The 19,222-nt window shown below is 41.5% G+C and overlaps 2 protein-coding genes across 2 annotated transcripts; both read left to right on the forward strand.

Annotated features, from left to right (window-relative positions):
* The first annotated feature begins 5,588 nt into the window (after nucleotides 1-5,588).
* LOC143736728 (aerolysin-like protein) lies at nucleotides 5,589-8,686 on the forward strand. The gene is made up of 2 exons (XM_077227374.1): nucleotides 5,589-5,859; nucleotides 7,338-8,686. The coding sequence occupies exon 2, from the start codon at nucleotides 7,355-7,357 to the stop codon at nucleotides 8,300-8,302; it is 948 nt and encodes a 315-aa protein (XP_077083489.1). The 5' UTR covers nucleotides 5,589-5,859; nucleotides 7,338-7,354; the 3' UTR covers nucleotides 8,303-8,686.
* A 3,693-nt stretch (nucleotides 8,687-12,379) lies between these two features.
* Nucleotides 12,380-14,444, forward strand: LOC143737818 (uncharacterized). The gene is made up of 4 exons (XM_077229684.1): nucleotides 12,380-12,465; nucleotides 12,950-13,147; nucleotides 13,305-13,401; nucleotides 13,498-14,444. The coding sequence occupies exons 1-4, from the start codon at nucleotides 12,460-12,462 to the stop codon at nucleotides 14,442-14,444; spliced, it is 1,248 nt and encodes a 415-aa protein (XP_077085799.1). The 5' UTR covers nucleotides 12,380-12,459.
* Nucleotides 14,445-19,222: the final 4,778 nt, after the last annotated feature.

Below are 19,222 nucleotides of genomic sequence, written 5' to 3' on the forward strand. Positions count from 1 at the left end.
TCACACTTCAGGCAGGATCATGGCCCCCTTCAAGCCAGCACGCACGAGTATGTTCATGGTTTATGTTTACTTTACCAATCTTTTTACAGGGAGTCCTTTGAACAACAGCTATAGGTGACAAGAGATGTGTTGCATGCACAAACATGCATAAGAGACAGGCTTCAAATGACGTTTCCAACCTACTTACAGAGTTTAAAACTTACAAATCTTTCCTACTTATCCCTAGGCAATACCGGTACACTGCGTACAGGCAGGCTATACGCTGGGCTTATGGAGTTTTAGGGAGGAGTATAAGGAAGACTCTACCCTCTTGTGTGGTTTCAACCATAAGGCAAAACTTCCAAAGTGGTGACCAGATCTATCAGGGCTTTCAATGGCCTCGTTTGAATGAGAATGAATAAAAATAATTCTGTAAATAAATATTAATAAATAAATATTATGTTGTGATCGCCCAATTGCCCTTAAAATGTTATAAAGTACACAGAACACATGAATTTTAATAAGTTAAAACAGTTTATTGGCTTTGCTTGTAAGGGTTACTACATTTATTTGTATAGCACTTTTCATACATGGAATGCAACGCTTTAATTTCATTAGTACTCTGGCAGAAGCATTATGTATCAATTGTAGCTTCGCTAAAGAACTCTTCGAAAGGCCAGTGTACATAGCATTGCAGTAATCAAGATGGGAGAAAATAAAAATATGTATGAGTTGCTTAGCATCATCCAAGGATAAAAAAGTATTTCTCAGATGCCTTCAAAAGTGTGGTCTTACCTGAGGGTCAACTGATGGTTCTCGTACTCACTCACACTCACTTACACACACACACACTCTTTCATGAATGCATATGCAGTGTTACATGCCAAAGCACATCTAGCTGACACACAGTGAGCCCAGACAACACCGCACACAGACGTTGCCAAGCCACAGGTAAAATGATTGGTAAATTATTTTGAATTACATACAACACATTTCATGCAAATAACAGACAGAGGAGCAGACATGCAGCATGCAGGACCCCGTGAATGGGGTACAGCGACAATGATTGCCACTTACAAAGACGAAAAAATGTAATGATTTAGTGCAAAGTAAAACCAAAGCAACAGCACACAAAGAAAAAACAAAACATGCAGAATACAGGAAACCACCACCAAATGAGATGACCGGGACAGAAGGAAATAAGATAACTAAATAAATACTTACTAAAATAAATTAAAATAAAATAAATACTTACAACTAAATCATTGGAATTGTCTGTGGAAATTTTTTTTTAATAATGTGCATTTAGGTTCTCTTGTAGCGTGACTGCCGGGCTAGGAAGAGGCTGACGGCCTCCTCCTTAGGAACCTGTTCAAAGGATTTGGCGATGGGGGCGGGTGCATCGGAGGACAAATTAGCGCTAACCTCTCGAAGAGCTGCAGGTGAATGGGTGTAGCTTTCCTGAAGGGCCTTCATCAATGATGTTGCGTAACCTGCAGACATAATAATAATCATAATATTTAATAAAGATCATCTCAAAATATGATAGAACTGCATGACACTGCTTACCGTATGAGGCTGCCTCTTTGATGGGACGCACCACATGGGCACCTTTTCTGAAGCGCGGATACCGCACGCAGTACTTCTCCGTCCCATCACTTCTCCTTGCTGTCTCCCGGTTGCCATAGTGATTATAATGCAGCGCCGCTAAGAGAAGCCTACAAAATAACACATTTACAGGCTATGTATTAATTTAATCAATTTGTATGGAAATGTTCTGATTGCACAGATACTGGCAATGTTTTAGACTATTTGATAATATCTACCCCTTAAAATACCCAAATTTTACCGTGAGACCATCGGGGGGCTTCAAAGAACACTGTGTCCCAGCGTCAGAAGTGGAGGAGGGCAAGGGCGGATACCCAGTATAGACACTCTCCACAGTGTCTACACTGTCCAGAGTCTCCTGCTGTGAGGCGTCTATCAACATCTTGCAAAAACAAATATGAAAAAGGGTCAGCAAAATGCAAGGGTGTAGTGGTGAAATAAGTGGTGGGTAAACTATGAATACTTAGAAGTGATTCGCAAGCACATTGGGTGCACAAGCACATTGCAGGAGCACATTAAACATTTAATCATTTATTTTCAACTTGGAAGTACTGAGAATTATTTACTTATCTTTGAAATTCCAAGACGATAAGTAAATATTCCCAGTCATTTCATAAGTCCATCAATAAAATGGGACGTGTGTGCTACAACTAACGTTAGTTTCCCAGTGGAAACAATAACCTATGGGACAGCTGTACCAAAATCAAAACAGTGCGAGTGGGTGAGAAAAATGCTAAGAGGGTAACTGTTAGGTGCTACACAAGAGAAAAAAGGTTGGGAACCACTGACTTAGATTGCAGTACTGTGGACCCAGATATGCGATACTAAATGTTTTACATGCGTTTAGCCTTCACTACAGCCCTGGCAACATGGTCACGGTCAAATATATGTGAAAGAGAACCGTAGCAGTCAAAAAACAAAACGCGAACACACTATTGCGAAAGCCGCTTGATCTGATCCAAACACTCATGATGATATGGACTTTTACCTCAGGGCAATTTTGTTATTATTCTAATTATTATTCGTGATTCACGAAATATGCCTTTCTAATGTCGGAGTGATCGTGCTTGTAAATTAGTGGAGGCTGTGTCAAAGGGAGCACGGTATACAAAATACACACAGAGCTAGCTAACACGCAGCTTGTAAACATTAACGTTAGCATGATGCTTACCGTGGCAATTTCTCGCTTGCGGCAGACGGTGTCTCTCGACCTCGGGACAGGGCAAGCAGAGAGGTTTGCGTTCACAGACGGCACGGCAGTAGGAAGTAACTTAGCCATCCTCTCACTCTTTAAACCAAGTGAGACCATCTTGGCGTCCCCTGAGTTGTAATCCTCCTCTTTGAAATGCGCGCTGTATATTCTCGAGTAGGCAGTGACAGAGCTAGCTGAAAAATCTGCCCGCCTAATCTTCACAAACTGCACCCAGCTTCGGAAGATCGCTTTGTCCTTGGGGAAGGAATGGACCCTATGTCCAGTTTTGCTGTAGTTCTTGCACCCGCCACAAACACAGCAATAAACCATTTTGACTAACGTTATTTATGATCTACTCTTTATCAATCTCTAAGCTATCTGTTATGCTATGCTATCTCTCACTATATATGCTATGCGCATCTATCTATCTATCTATCTATCTATCTATCTATCTATCTATCTATCTATCTATCGTTATCTATCTATCTAACTATCTATCGTTATCTATCTATCATTATCTATCTATTTTTACTTATGAATCTGTCACTGTCACTCTTTCACTAGCTAGCTACTCCTCGTATCACTCTCCCTCTATGGTAAGGCGGGCCGCGGCCGTGGGCTTTCGTCTGTCGTCCAACAGTCAGCGAGTACCTCATGTGACGTCATGGAATGCATTGTGGGAGAAATAAGAATCATCGCTAAGCTGTAGCTAAATGCTAACATATCACCTACTTTTCCGTATTATATTTAAATTTTTGAGTACCCTACAACATCAAATACAATGGATAACTGTTTAAATGTTTATTACCAACTAGAAAATTGCCAAAAAAAAAAAAAAAAAACCTGCACCATGGCCTTTAAAGTCTGCTAAATTTGAAAAACTAATTGTTTTTTTCTTTAAAAGTGCAGAAATAGTGCTTAGGTCCAATTAAATATATACTTAAGTATATTTGATTGTGCTAAAGTGGAACTATTGCAAGTATACTTTAGTTACACTTTAAGTAACTTGCATTTAAAGATTGATATTATACACAGTGATATTAAAACACATTTTAGGCATAATATAAGGAAATGTGCATTGTGCAATAAAGAAATACTCCAAATAAAGTTAAATTACAATTTTATATTAGTAAGTCTTAAGAGATATGTCAATAAATATGTTAATGGATTTGAAGTATGCCTAGTATGAAACCAGTGTATTTTAAATAGATTGTGGTGGACAAAACTGGGTGAACTGGTCCTTGTCTTGTTGTGCAATAATGGCATTGTGCATTGTTATTTTCTTGTAAAGTGGTTACTATTCATACTTATTCATATCTCAGATCATATTGATTGCTCCAATCAAGATCGTCTCAAAGTGCTTGGCTGGTTGGTGAATTATTGTCAACCCTTGTGTTAGAAATAATGCAAGTTATCTGTATTTACTCTCAGTTGATCTTCTCTTAGCTCCAGTTCTGTCTGGAAATGTGTGTTCAAACCTGCTCCTAGGTCTAGCTGGAGGGCTAATGTCCTGCAGATTTTATCTCCATCTTGCTTCAACACGCCTGTCTGGATGTTTATAGTGATACTGGATATGTAGTTTAGCTGGTTCAGGTGTGACTGTGGCCATAGTGGGACTCTGGAGTTGAGTTATTATAGTTACTGATTGATGGCTAGGCGAGGCTGACCTCTGCATATCTGGTGACTAGTAAAAAAAAAATACTTCTTAATTCTACTTTTACATATTTTTGCACTCATATTTGCATTCAGATGTAAACCTTTACAGTGATAACGTTTACAGTGATAAAGATCATGGTTTAGCAGTTGCACATCCTCATGGCAATTGCGGTTACATTTACAGTTTACAATATTGTACATACAGCTTTCATGGAAAAATTAAATAGTAGGCCAAATAATGCACACTATTTATTATTTCGTTCCCTTGATTATCACACAATTTACTTTTTTCTTTCTTGCATGTCATGTGTGTTTCTCTGTAAAAATGCATTTTGTTTAAAAACTGTATTTTTTGTGAACAGGCATGCTGATGCTGACAACACATTCTGGAAGTTCGTTTTGCTTTTCCACCATCAGACCGAACACCGTTGATGAATTATGCCATATTGTACCGATCCTGGTTTTTCAATTGTGGAGCTCCAAAATCAGGGTATTTGTAAACCACAAAATAATCACTTTTCCATCATGAGGACGAATTTCTCCAGTTGCATTTCCACTTGAGCACAGATCAGTATGATAAAAGTTTTTGGAAAACACTGGCCTGGATCCCCATCAAAGCAGCTACTCAATCCAGCTAGTGCAATTTCTCAAGTGACATGATGGTTTTCTAGTAAAGTACAGTATGTTTGTACACAAACACCTTTTTGTGACAGTGTAAAATTCATTTGTGTATGTGTGTATATATATGTGTGTGTGTGTGTGTATACAAGTATATATATATATATATATATATATATATATATATATATATATATATATATATATATATATACTTGTATAAAATAATACAAAGGAATCCTCATGAGATCACTGTGCAACTCTGGTTGGGTGAATTCAAAATAGTGCTTTATTGATATTTAAAGTATTCTTTTATTTAAGTTTGGACATTTTTCAATAATCATACTTGCATCGAAAACGTATCACGCTATTAGATATTATGAATCTAAATTAACTTTCCTTAGTTATATCTAGTAATGCATCATATGTCATCAAAACCAATAAAATTACCCAGACAAATTCCAAGTATATTGTTGATAGCCTGGAAAGCATGCAAAGCGCGCTCCCTTTATAATCATTAAAAAGCGGTCACTTCAGTTCATGGCAATCTCACAAAGTTCCATTACAATCAATGAAGTGAAATGGTAAAAAATTCAACTTTAAAAAAAAAAGGCTGACAGGGAAAGAGTTAAAAAGATTGTGTTTGAGTGAGGTGGGGGAAGCAATTACACTGATTCGGGGTGTGTTTTACTGCCTGTCCCCTTCTGAGCTCTATTTAAGCAGCAGACTCTCCAAACACATCACACTTTTCCAGCTTTGACCAGACGAGCTGCTCTTGAGAAGACTTTCAGACTGCAGTCATCCATGTAAGTATACTATCTCTCAAGGGTACTTGACTTAAGATGTAGCTAGCAAACAGTTTCTAATACTTTGCATGAGATTATCCAGCACAATTTTCTGCCACTGCGTATATGAGTTCATGCTTTCATTTGGCGTGCTCTTTATATGCAATCTTTTATGTGCATATACGGTAGTGGTGGGCGGTGGTGTTTTAAAATGAGGAGGCAAAGGCCTGACATTTTTTATATAGCCTACTGTATATCAAATTTAAATGTATGTCTGTTACACAATTTTCCTGGTAAAATAAACATTACATAAAAAATTCCATTTTGTATTTTTTGCTATAACTATGTACACTTTTATTTATTAAAACCAAGTAGAAATTTCATCAAGTTTCATCATTTTTACATTTATTCCAAAATAATATAAAGGCAGTAAATATTTAAACAATGTATATTATTTGTGAACTAATGTTCAGTTAATAGTACATTTTTTTTATTAGATTTTCCATTAACATCATCATTGTCCTCATTCAGACCAATTCGAGAATGCTCAAGAAAACAAGAATAGGGATTTATTCCTCGAACAAATCATATTAAGCTTGTTCGACTTCATACAGCTCTACGAAGACTGATCAGTTATAAATTTTGCCTGACTTGAGGCATCACAGACGTGACTGTGACATATGCCATCAAAGTACAGCGAGAGCGATTCGAGAGCAGTCGGCTGGTTGCTAACGGTTACCAAGACAAGACAATTCTTAAACTAAAGTTTAGCAAGCAAAAGCATAATAAGAAGAATAAGAATACTAATAGCCTAATAATGCCACTTACTATTGATTAAAAATAAAGAAAATGAAATTGAACTGGATATTGAGTATCAGATGCATGTTAAAGGTGATTTCTGCCTAAAGAGCACGCCAAATGAAAGCATGAACTCATGTTATAGATACGCTGTAGACTACACAATAATAGCCGCTTTTCCACCATCGGACAAATTCTTCTCGTTGCTTAATTATTCCATTCCATGCCAATCCGGCTAGTGTTTCCTAACCCTGTTCACAGAGGCATGCCAGAACTGCACATTTTGCATAGTTGCCTATTCAGACACACTGCAGGGGCCGGTTTCATAAACCTCTAAGATGAGTCTTACAAGCTAGACATCAATTTATTTTCTTTAAGACTGTTCATATGTTTTTTAAATCAGTTATATAAAAATGTAAATTAGCCTAATTTGATACTGAAAACTTAGACTGACTGCCCCTGACCAACTGCTAGTGGGTCATACTTGAACTTAAGACACTGTCTTAACATTATGGCTATGTTTATGCAACCGGCCTCAGATTCAAGTTAGCTTATTAGTAGATACTCCAAGACCCTCCAAGAAATGGATGGGTCAATTAAGAAAGAAATCAATCGTGTACCGTTGTTTTGTCCCCAGAAACTGGGAAACACGGCGATAAAGTGTAAAGCTGATGCTAATTCTGATCTGATATTATTTTCAGATCGATTTAATTCCAAGATGTCCGACACAATGAATCTAGAGCTAATTGGTGGACAAGGAGGTAAAGCATTCTCATTTACTGGCCAGAACAACGGTGCCAGTTTAGAGAAGATCGGAGTCTGGGTGGGAGAATGGCAGGTGAAGGCTGTCAAGGTCTGGCTTTCAGATGGGAGGGTTGAAACTTTTGGAGTAGGTTCTGGACCGTATCAAGAGTACAAGTTCACACCTGGTGAGTGTTTCACCTCACTGTCCCTGTGGGGGAACGGAGCAGGAACACGTCTTGGAGCCATCAAATTCAGGACCAGTCAGGGGAGAGAATTTTTTGCAAAGATGACAAGCTGGGGTTTAAAAGCAGAATATCCCATGGATGTCGGCTCTGGATATTGTTTGGGAGTTGTAGGAAGAGGTGGTTCTGACATTGACAGTATGGGTTTCATGTTTCTCAAAGCAGTTGAATCAACAGTTCTCACTGATGTCCACTATCCCACTCTCCACCAACTGATACCAAAGGTGACCGTAGAAGAAATCAAATCACTCACTTTCAGGAACAACTCCTCCACCACTCAAAAACAAAAAGTTGAAAGCTCAAAGAAAATATCTAACAAATCGTCATGGTCTGTGAGTGCAAGTTTATCTGCAACATTTAGTATGGAAGTGAAGGCTGGGGTTCCAGGGGTTGCTGAAGTTACTGCAGGATACAGTGTCACCATGGGAGTTGAAAGCACTTATGGTCAGGAGAACACAGATGAGAGAACCGAAACTCTGTCTACAGATGTAGATGTGCCACCAGGGAAGAAGCTGGACGTTTCAATCACCATTGGCAGAGCCACTTTTGACCTGCCTTACACTGGCACAGTGAAGATGACCTGCAAGAACGGCAGTGTGTTTGCGTATGGAACCAAGGGCACATACAAAGGCGTCACGTACACTGATATCAAAGTGGATACCAAGGAATCTCCTCTGTAATGTCAAGACAGATTGCACATGTAATGCACAAGTTCTTTGATTGCTTGTAATTTTTTCAATCATGTATCATTTACTTTACATTCAGGCCTCATTGTATTTCTTTCGGGTGGTGTTTGGGTGTTCAGGGGAAATATATATAAATATATTCAATATTTTTTGTTTTCAAATAACCTTATGATCTCCATTACACGAGAGTAGATGTTAAAACCTTTATGCTGATTTGTACTCGGCATTCGCCAAGATATGCACCAACTAAGACGTAGCTTTATTCATATAGCTCCATACTTTGTGTAATCACTGTAAAATAAATCTCTAGATACTGATTCTGTAATAATGTGTTTAAAATTACATTTATAAAAAAAAATAAACCCTGTGTTGCAAGCATTGTTCCCTTATTTTCATTACTTTTCTCCATTGGGCGGGCATTTCAACCACATAAGCAACAGTCTTTATACCAGGCGGCGAACAGACGAGGGTCAGTGTCCAGGCAGAGGGTCGGGGCAGGTGGCGAACAGACGAGGGTCAGTGTCCAGGCAGAGGGTCGGGGCAGGCGGCAAACAGACGAGGGTCAGTGTCCAGGCAGAGGCTCGGGGCAGGTGGCGAACAGACGAGGGTCAGTGTCCAGGCAGAGGGTCAGGGCAGGCGGGAAACAGACGAGGGTCAGTGTCCAGGCAGAGGGTCAGGGCAGGCGGCAAACAGACGAGGGTCAGTGTCCAGGCAGAGGGTCAGGGCAGGCGGCAAACAGACGAGGGTCAGTGTCCAGGCAGAGGGTCAGGGCAGGCGGCAAACAGACGAGGGTCAGTGTCCAGGCAGAGGGTCAGGGCAGGCGGCAAACAGACGAGGGTCAGTCTCTAGGCAGAGGGTCGGGGCAGGCGGCAAACAGACGAGGGTCGGTGTCCAGGCAGAGGGTCGGGGCAGGTGGCGAACAGACGAGGGTCAGTGTCCAGGCAGAGGGTCGGGGCAGGCGGCAAACAGACGAGGGTCAGTGTCCAGGCAGAGGGTCGGGCCAGGTGGCGAACAGACGAGGGTCAGTGTCCAGGCAGAGGGTCGGGGCAGGCGGCAAACAGACGAGGGTCAGTGTCCAGGCTGAGGGTCGGGGCAGGCAGCAAACAGACGAGGATCAGTGTCCAGGCTGAGGGTCGGGGCAGGCAGCAAACAGACGAGGGCCAGTGTCCAGGCTGAGGGTCGGGGCAGGCAGCAAACAGAGGAGGATCGGTGACCAGGCAGAGGGTCGGGGCAGGTGGCGAACAGACGAGGGTCGGTGTCCAGGCAGAGGGTCGGGGCAGGTGGCAAACAGACGAGGGTCAGTGTCCAGGCAGAGGGTCGGGGCAGGTGGCGAACAGACGAGGGTCAGTGTCCAGGCAGAGGGTCGGGGCAGGCGGCAAACAGACGAGGGTCAGTGTCCAGGCAGAGGGTCGGGGCAGGCGGCAAACAGACGAGGGTCAGTGTCCAGGCAGAGGTAATTAGGCAGGCAGCTGATAGTCGTGGATGTAGATCAGAGTAGGGTCAAACCAGGAAGACAACAATCAAAGGTAAATGCTTGGTAATGATCACAGGAGTAATGCAAAACTTCGCAAAGAGTGGAGAGAGAGTCATGGTTAAAAAGCCCAGTGAATGAGGAACAGCTGTGAGGGTGATTAGGACTGGAACAGAGTTGTGGGTGATGTATTGCATGGAGAAATCAGTATTCGGGTGACGGTTCCCTCTGGAGGCCTGAGAGGGAAGTTACCAAGCCTGTGGTTGTGACAGTAACTTTAATGTGTTATTTCTATTTGATTTGACCCTTAAAGTAAGTTAGTGATATTCAACCACATGTTTGAAAACAAGCAATTCATGTTCTCCAGTTGTTTACAGTCCTGTATTTTTTTTTAAATTAAATCTCATGCAGAACAGGTAAATTATATATTAATTCAATATAGTAATATGACAAAAAAAAGAGATTAAAGCAGTTACACTGTCATGGTTTGTGACCTTCTGATCAGTGAAGCATTAGTTATTCTTTTATATTTAATTGTAATTTGGTGTTATTTTGGTGTAACTTTGGTGTTCAGGGGAAGTATACATTCAACATGTTTTTAATACAGACACATATGGTGTTTACACTTGGCATGTTTGGTTGGATTAAAACAAAGCCTAGTTCGATTGCTCTGTTAGTGCGGTTCATTTAAATAAGTGTGAACGCTGCCATCTGAACCTTGGTGTAAACCAAACATATATACATACATAAATAACACACAAAAAAATATATGTATATATATATATATATATATATATATATAACATATCCTAATCTATAATCTATTTTAGATAGATAGATAGATGCAAAACACAACAATGGTAACAATTACATTTTATTTAAAGGAAATTATTAAGTACTCAGTTATTTTTTAGTTACTAGAACGCATGTATGTGTTAACTATAACTTAACAGTAATACTTTACAATAACAGGGCATGAATAATCATGTAGCCTGAATTAATAGATACTCCAACATAAACTCATGATTAGTGAAGAACTAATCACGAACCAATGAAGAGCGATCCTTAACTACGACAGGAGTCATAATGATTCATGCATGAGTAACAGCAGCAGCCTTAAAGGGGTGGTTGATTATGATTTCACTTTTCTAACTTTAGCTATAGTGAAATGTTGCTGTTTGAGCATAAACAACATCTGCAAAGTTACAACGCTCAAAGTTCAAAGCAAAGGGAGGTTTTGGGCTGTTTAAGGACTACAACAAACGGCTGGTAAGGACTACACAACACTCCTCCAGGATTAGTGACATCAATAACCCTATAATTTATACATTATCACGACAATATATATTGTATACGCCCCCTGAACACGATTTATATATTATCAAGACAAAATATGCTAATCTATGACTAGAAGATAACTACACATAAAATACATAAATTCATCAACTAACCATTCAGAAATGTCCTGTTGCATTCTACATGTTGTCACTTCTTTTTGAGTCTCTCCATGACTGACTGACACACACACACACACACACACAGTTTAAAATCAAAAAATATTTAATATAAATATCTGGCTCAGCAGGGCTGACGTGGAGAGGCTCTGGCTTGGCGGGCACTATGGGGTGGCGGGGCTCCTCGTCCACCAAACCCACGGTAAAAGTTGAGCCGTTCAGTTGCAGGGCCAAGTCAATATACAATTTTAAAGTCCAATGAAGATTGTGTAGAGGCATGGTTGAACTGAGTGGCTCAGCTAGCCCCCTCTAAAAAAATCATGAGGCATACAGAGTCCATCGAATTCAAATTTGCCAGTTCGATAAAGTCTCTCACATACTCCTTAATAGGACGTTTTCCTTGACGCAGCCACATGATCCTCGCTGCTGGATTCATTTTGGTGAGTTCTTCTGTAACAAAGTGGTTGAAACATAGGAGGAAGCAGGATCCATATGCAGCACACTTTATTAAATAAACTAAAAATTTAACAAACTCAGACTGGGAATAGGACTCGGGAACAGAACAACCAACATACACCAACATTACAATAACAAGAACTCACAAAGGCTGAACTAGACACAGGGCTTAAATACAGAGGCAAACAAGCTCAACAAGATAACAAAGGGGCGTGGCTAATCAGAAACACCTGGGGAGACTAATAGGCCTTTATCACAGTGCTCGTGTCGTCACTTCCAATGGCGGATAGTAGCGTAAAGCGACTTCCGGTTTAGTCTGTAGCAATGGCGGCGCGAAGGTTTTCAATATCACTACGGGATCTTCCCCATACAGGGGTGTAGTACCAAATTTTGGGCCCTGGGTACAAACCATCTAGCTGGGCCCCCCGCCGTGGAGACGGAATTTTGATTTGTGCGCGGCAACTTCTCCAACGGGGGGGGGGGGGACGGAGACGGACTTTTGATTTGAGCGCGGCAACTTCTCCAACCGGGGTGGGGGGGTGGACGGACTTTTGACATGAGCTCGGCGACTTCTCGGCGACTTCTAAGGGCCCCCCCCCCCCCCCCCCTGCCTCGGGCCCTGGGTACTCTGTACCCTTTTCCCCCCCCGCTACCACGCCCCTGTCCCCATATCACTGACGTTTACGCAATTGTGGAAAATCATTCACAAACGAAAATATCCAAACTTGAGAAGGGATATAAATTCTTCTACGAACACTACATCTTCAATTATGAAGGTAAGTTTAATTTGAACGTTTGTTTATTCTCTCGAAGTAGCTAACATGCTACCTAACTTAGCTGGCTAAACCATTAAGTTTTTGTCTTTTATTAAATCCGTAACGTATTAAACTTACAAAAACGAAATTTTTATTTTGATGTGTTATGGTGTTGTGATTATAATGCTGTTTTTGTGCAATAGTATCTGATGTTGTAGATAGTGAGGTGATTATCAGGGCACAGTGTTACCGGTCCATGAAGAAAAACGAAGTGCCACACTCTCTTCAGGTTACCTGTTCAGGATGAACTAAAGTTAGGTCCAGTTCGAGGACACAAATTTGTTTGTGTTTATAGTTGCTACGGTTGTAGCGTTTTAGACTGTGGTTGCAGTTTGTTTGAAAAGGTGTTCAAATGAAAAATGTTAGACTGCTGTTGCAGTTAATTTATGTTAATGTTTCATTTGTATTCTAATTTTAAACACTATATAATGTTTTATTTATTTAGATTTCATTTAAAGTCGACGAGAATCCTCCTGTCATCAGTACTTTCTGCTGTTCCTGTGTGGCTGGGAAAGAGCTATGCAACCATTTGGTTGGCTTGCTGTTTCAGAGCGCACACAACAGCATGATGAAACTTAAGACGGTACCACCCACTATACCCAGCACAAGCACTCTACAGACTTGGCACAGGCCCAGGACTCGGGTATAGTAAACAGCTATTAACTATTTAATGCATGAATTATGACAACCTCATACAGTATTTTGTCCTATGTGTCTTCAATGCTCCAAGGACATGAAGAAAACAGTTTTGACTTTCTGACAGCAGAAACATAATTTACATAATTTTTTACTTTTTACAGGGAATCCATCCTGAAGCAGTGGATCGATTACTTGTGAGGAAGCCAAAAACCTCTAGCAGAAGTGGTATTAAGTCCACTCTTTACAGGGCCTACACAGGTGATTACATTTATATTATTTTATGTCTAGCAAAAAGATGTACAAATTAAAGTGCTTTGAAAAGTATTTCAAATTTTTTTTTTGCTTTGTTTTTAGGTCCTATTCCCAATAATGTGGTGCTCTCTTCTGTGGAGTCTTTAAAAAGTGTCAGGCCTCAGCCACTTATCTGCAAGGTTCTGCATGGCTTGTCAGAGATGAATCTTGTGGAGTCTAAGTTTGGCCTGGTACCCAAAGGTTCTTTGCTGTCCTATCAGTGCCCTGCACAGTCATCAAGGGATGCTGTCAAACATGCAGAAGCCCCTCCTTTCCCTAAGCTTCCTCTGGATGGGTACAAATTTGAAGGAAGATTTCAATTTGTCCCGGATTTCCATGATATGTTGTTCTTAGAAAGCTTGGCAGTCACTCAAGATTTAAGCACAATAATTGAAAAAGACACACGGGATCAGTCACAGTCTGCTCTATGGAACCAAATGCGTACACCACGCATTACATCGAGTAGATTCCGTGAGGTGTGTCATGTCAGAGGAGAGTCGACCAGCCAGGCACTAGCTGCCCGAATCATCAAAGGGGTTCGTCAGACTTCTGCAATGAAGCGTGGACTGGATCTTGAGCCTGAAGTTCTATTTCAGTACTCTGGTATGATGAATGTGAATGTTTTACAGTGTGGGTTTGTTGTACATCCTGATGCGCCACACCTTGGCACAAGCCCTGATGGCAGAGTCTATGACCCTACTGAGAACCCTCCCTTTGGACTTGCAGAGGTAAAATGCCCTGACGTTGATGACATTTCTCAGGTGACACACACAAAATTTGTCAACAGTCAAGCAAAGCTAAAGGAAAGCCACAAATACTACTGGCAAGTTCAGGGACAGCTTGCAATAACAGGACTGAGTTGGTGTGATTTTATAACAAATACCAAAACAGATATAACCATTCAGCGCATCTGGAGAGATGAGAGTTTAATTGTCTTGATGAGGGACAAAGTTGACATTTTTTTCTTTAATGCATACATAAATGCGTTTTCTAACTCTAGGAGTTGTTAAACTAATACTGGTGTTGATTGATTGTTTGTTTGTTTGTTTTTTGTTAAAGGAATAGGTCAACCGAAAATGAAATGTATGCAATTTACTCACCCTTGCGCCATCCTAGATGTACATAATGCACTTTCTCTCCTTCTCTCATATATGTACGTATGTACATATGTGTGTGTATATATATATATATATATATATATATATATATATATATATATATATATATATATATATATATATATATATATATATACATACATACTAACTCTTAAGAGTGCTGATGTGCTTAAACTAGTGCTGATGTTGATTTTGTTTTCTGTTACATGAATAGTTTACCCAAAAATGATATGTATGCAACAAAGTATGGCATACATTCCATTTTTGGGTAAACAACTCTTAAAGATTCTTCAAATGTCTATTTTGGTTAAGCATCTTTTTGTCTTAAATTTTTTATATTACCTATTCATAACTAAGTTCACTGTAAATTGTCAATGAATAAATGAGAAATTGTAACTGAACTTTTTAATTGTCACAATGCAGTCAATACTTGTACATATCACTGTAGTCAATACTTGTACATATCAATGCAATTTTTAAGTTTGCAACTTTTAGGCTAATTTGCTAAAAAAAATGTTGCAACATTAAATGCAAGTTTTCACAATTCAACATTTTTGTACAAATTAAACACTAAACTTAAAGTTATGAAATAACAGACATTTGATTGATGTCAACTTAAATCATGTTTCTTTTCTGTATATACATTTTATACAACCGCATCATTTACATCAAATGGGCCTTGGTAATTAGCCATTAAACAGCAGTTTGCCCATATTTGGTTCACTGTGCCTGTCAGTGTGAGCGGAATGGTAGAGTCCCAGATGTGGTTTTCTTTAATTCGTCGAACTACTCTTTCCTCCACAATCCTTAGATGGGCTATTGATTGTGTACGTTTCGTCTCCTCTTTTGTAAATTGGGCTGCTCTTTTGAATGGAGGGATAACAAGTCTGGCTCCCACATTCTCAAGCAGTGGCTCTATGGTAAAGCCTTTATCTGCCATACAACAGTCTCCAGGCTCGAGCAGTTCTAAAAGTCCAGACTGTTTTGTTATCTCCCTGTCTGAGATGGATCCAGTGAACAGCTGTGACACAAAGGTTATGGCCCCACATGGAGCAACACCAACCAAGCCTTTGAAGGTAGGGTAGTTTTTGTAATGTGAAAAAATCTCTGACTGTAGTGTAAGTGCTGTGGGATTTTCACATCTGATCTCAGTACAGTCCAAAATAACACGGACATCTGGGCAGTACTCCTTAAATCTCGCTGGCATGGTTGCTCTGACTTGCTCTTTGGTCATCCAAATAGGCAAAGACCCCAAAACAAGGTACAGAAAATTTGCCCAAGTTATGATTACTCGACTGACCGTTGTCGTACTCACATTAAATATATCTGCCAAGACCTTCTCTCGCAGACCTGCAGACACGCGACAGCAATAAAGAAAAAACTCATCAATAAGCTGAAGCTTTCTGTTAGGGCTTGGTCCTGGAACCGTCTCTAGACCATGTCTCTGTGCCTTAGACCAATACACAAGGTTCGATGCTGATGGTTCTATTGATGTCCAGAAAATCCGGAAAATCTTCTCTGAGGGAAAGCGCGTGTAAAATCGGAAGTCGTCATCCGAGAGACAAAGTCTATTTATTTGAATGCGGGAGACAGTCAAAGCTCGCACTTCAGCCTCCAGCTCTCTAATTCTCTCTGCTGCGGCATCCAAAAGACCTGGACACGGAGGTGTTGAGTAGTCATGGTCTGTGGGTGCGACGGGACCATAATAGACTACAGGCTGTTCGTCACTGATCTCTGGTTCACTGCAATGTTGGCGCTTTAACGTTACCTTATCTAGCACATCGGATCGTTTTTGGCGAACACTCCCCCAGTTGTTCCATTCGAACCTGGACGGTATAACTCCACGTTTCAAGCGTTTACGATCGGCTGTTGACGAGTAGTCAGATTCTGTGAAGTGTTTCCCGCATACGTACGTACTCCCCTTTAAAACTGCAAAACTTTTGCCTTCATCCCGCCGAATAGCATGAATCCACAATTTCTTTGCTTTTTCGTCGTTTGGAAAAGAATGGAAACTGAGATACGGCTGTTTAGTAGAACTTTTAGAACATTTAGGAACGCAACAACAATTCCTCGCTGTGCTCGCCGCCATTGCTACAGACTAAACCGGAAGTCGCTTTACGCTACTATCCGCCATTGGAAGTGACGACACGAGCACTGTGATAAAGGCCTATAAACAAGAAAAACTACAAATAAGGACTACAAAACATGGCACAGAACAGGAAATAACAAAAGTCCACACAAGACAAGGGGAACACAAGACAGGAATGATCACAGAACCCACACCTTGAAAGTGTTATGCAAAAAGACAAGGCCTTAGAGATTTCTTTATCCTTTTAATGCATGACTAATTTTAAAGTGAAACTAAGTGCAAGGCTGCATGGGCATTCATGACGGTGCGCGTCCGTGGCGAGGAGCGAGCAGAACAAAGCGAACGTTTTTTAGTTCATCCCTACTTCCATAGGAATTAATTCAAAACATTCGCTTACTTTCACTTTTATATTAGCGATTTAAAAGCCCTCGCTGATGTCACACGTAGATTAACCGGTGGGAAAATATCCTCACAGTCACAAACCTAATATATTTGTATATAAATAAGTGTTATGTACAATTTTGATATCATTTTGGACACAAGAGGGCAGTATAGCAAAATGTATGATTTTTTTGTTTAACCAAATAGAACGTCTCAGGTTACGACTGTAACCTTAGTTCCCTGAGAAAGGGAACGAGACGATGCGTCAACGACGCTTTGGGAACGCTCCCAGCGTGAATGCGTCTGAAGCATCTATGTCAACTAGTCCAATGGAAGGAATGAATGTCACGGGCGGGTGACGTCATGACCAGGAAGTGATAAAAGAGCATCCGGTGCAAACCGGCATTAGCTTCAAAAATTGCAGAAGCAAGCCGATCACAGGGATGCAGGAAGTATGGCAGGGTGACGCATCGTCTCGTTCCCTTTCTCAGGGAACTAAGGTTACAGTCGTAACCTGAGACGTTCCCTTTCGAGGGAACTCGCGATGCGTCAACGACGCTTTGGGAACGAGAATACCCAAAACGCCAGACTTTCAAATGCCTGAGTGTCAGCCTGTTGTCACACTGCACCAAGCACCTGGGATCCTGGGGCAGCATCCAGGTCCAAGCTGTAAAACCTCATGAATGTGAGCGGTGAGGACCAGCCCGCCGCATCACAAACGTCTTGGAGAGAACTCCAGATAATACGCTTAGAAGCCATACTCCTAGTGGAATGAGCCCTGACCACCAAATGGTTGGCCAGAAGACTCACAAGCAAGAAGAATAGTCTCGACTATCTATATGCTCAATAGGTTGGATTTTCTCGACAGAGAAGTCCGATGAACATAAGTGTCCAGTGCTCGCACTGGCACAAGAGGTTCAGCTTTTCCTGGTCCGAAAAATGGGGGAGGACAGAAACCTGCAGCACAATAGGCCTCGGAATAATGGTAGGCACCTTTGGAACATATCCATGTTTCGGGTAAGATTGCCTTGGCCATCCCGGTGCACTCAAGGCAGGTGGGGACCGAAAGGGCCTGAAGGTCTGACTCTTATAGGGACGAAATAGCTAGCAGAAAATAGTCTTAAAAGAAAGGAACTTCTCTGAGACCAAATCTAAGGGCTCGAAGGGAGCCCCAGATAGGCCTTCTAGAACTATTGCAAGGTCCCAAGCCAGCACCTTAGTGCAAGTTGCATGCCTCAAAGTGCCACGAAGGAAACAAGTGATCAGGGGGTCTCGACCCAAAAATGTACTACCCACCAGGGCGTGGAAAGCCGCAATGGCCGCCACACATATTATACCTTAAGCGTGGAAGGACATAGACCTGATACAAAGCGTTCTTGCAGAAACTCGAATACTGTGTTTACTGAACAGTTAACCGGATCCCACTGACGCTGGTAACACCAAGAAGTGAAAAACTCTCGAAATAGTGAATATAGTTTCCTCGTAGCGGGAGCTATGGAGCTTAGAATGGTCTAAACAACCTCGGTTGAGAGACCACTCTCTATGAGTTGGGCCCCCTCAGAGGCCAAACCCACAGTTCCCAAATCCCCTGCCGGGGGTGCAATATTGCATCCCCTGCCTGAGACAGAAGGTCTCTCCTGATCGGGACCTCCAAGGGAGGTCCGTCGAGGAGAAAAATTAGGTCCGCAAACCAAATTCAGCTCGGCCAGGGTGGTGCTACTAAATAGGCTTATTCCATCCTGGCGGATTCACTCCAGAACTCCTGGGAGCAGAGCAACGGAGGGAAATGCGTACAGACGTAGCCTCGGCCACGTCTGCACCATAGCATCCAGCCCCGAGGGGACTGGTTGAGTGAGGGATAACCAGAGTGGACAGTGCGTCGTATGCTGAGACGAGAACAAATCCACTTCTGCCTGGCCGTAAAACTCCCATATTTGCTCCACCGCCTCGGGGTGGAGTCCCCTGGCCTCAGCCCCTGCCTCGACAGGGTGTCTGCTCCAATATTCTGGCCCCCCCTGGAATATACACTGCCCTCAGACAGCGTAATTTCTTGAGGGACCAAAATAAGAGGCCACCAACGTGTTGTCTGTGGGTCAAGAACCAGAGTTTCCTCCATATAACCAAGGCGCGGGGATACTGCCGCGTGATCTTGATCGTAAGGAGTGGGTTTCCCCTCAGGGAGAACCCTCTGGTCCTGAGC

The sequence above is a fragment of the Siphateles boraxobius genome, unplaced genomic scaffold (genome assembly GCF_051911475.1).
Source record: "Siphateles boraxobius isolate OS27281-9 unplaced genomic scaffold, OSU_SipBor_1 130, whole genome shotgun sequence".
Classification (NCBI taxonomy): Eukaryota; Metazoa; Chordata; class Actinopteri; order Cypriniformes; family Leuciscidae; genus Siphateles; species Siphateles boraxobius.